At 44.6% G+C, this 1,000-nt stretch overlaps 1 protein-coding gene across 1 annotated transcript in view; it reads right to left on the reverse strand.

Annotated features, from left to right (window-relative positions):
• mmp23bb (matrix metallopeptidase 23bb) overlaps window positions 1-949 on the reverse strand; it is a 7,497-nt gene extending 6,548 nt beyond the window's left edge. Inside the window, exons 1-2 of the mRNA XM_060075876.1 lie at window positions 699-949; window positions 518-658 (exon numbers count right to left, since the gene is read on the reverse strand). Of these exons, the coding sequence (XP_059931859.1) occupies window positions 518-610 (93 nt within the window). The 5' untranslated portion in view covers window positions 611-658; window positions 699-949. The remainder of the gene's footprint in view (window positions 1-517; window positions 659-698) is intronic.
• Window positions 950-1,000: the final 51 nt, after the last annotated feature.

Genomic DNA, 1,000 nt, shown 5'->3' on the forward strand with positions numbered 1-1,000 from the left:
TCTAAATATAATAGGCTACTTCTATAAATATATATACATGGTAACTAATCCATATTATATATAAATAGGCCACTTCTATAAATACAATAATGGTAACATAGTAATAGTTAAAAGTCAAACTACTCATATGGTATTAGTATACCATATTATCCTATTATTAGACCATTGGTGGTCTTGTGCATTCATTATATTGGTAACGTTAGGGTTCTTTAGGTTATAAATAATTTGTCGTTTATATTATAGTGTATGTTATCTGTAGGTTTAGTTTAGCTGTTTAGGTGCAGTTCTACGCTTTAAATGCAGTTATACGTTATTATGGTTCGTTTTAGGTTATTGTGAAGTTGAAAGTGTAGTAATAGGTTATTAGGTGTAGTTTTACGTTATTAGGTGTAGGTTAAGTTGTTAGGATAAGTTTTAGGTCACGTGCAGTATTACGTTGTTGGGGTTAGTTTTGGTTATTCTGTAGTTTTAGATTTATTTATAGGTTACAGGTTATTAAGTGTAGTTTTGTACTCACGTTTTCGTCCCTTCGCGTCGCGGCACCGCAATGCTCAAGGACTCCCGCGGCGAACAGCAGCCCGAGGAGGGCTCGCATCCCGCGGCTGCACATCGCCGCTCAACCCGCTAGACCTCTCTCTCTCTCTCTCTCTCTCTCTCTCTCTCTCTCTCTCTCTCTCTCTCTTTCTCTCCCTCTCAACCTTCCCGACCCTGGACCGTCTCTCTCCAGGAGGAACCTCGAACAAACCCTGGATCTCTGATCTCTGAGTTCCGCTCCCCCGTCCGGTGAGTCGGCTCCCATCGGGGCGGGGACACGACGCGAGATCTTGCAACCCTCAAACCCTCCACCCACCCTACCCTCCGACCCGCGGCACGTCACTCACCTGGAAGTTCACCTGGCATGACCCTTGACCCGGGGGCTCGAGACGTCCTGCAGGGCAGATGTCGTCCAGATGTGTTCGTCTCATCTCGGGAGGACATCTGTCCAAACATAAAGAAACAG

This window comes from Gadus macrocephalus, chromosome 16 (assembly GCF_031168955.1).
Source record: "Gadus macrocephalus chromosome 16, ASM3116895v1".
NCBI lineage: Eukaryota > Metazoa > Chordata > Actinopteri > Gadiformes > Gadidae > Gadus > Gadus macrocephalus.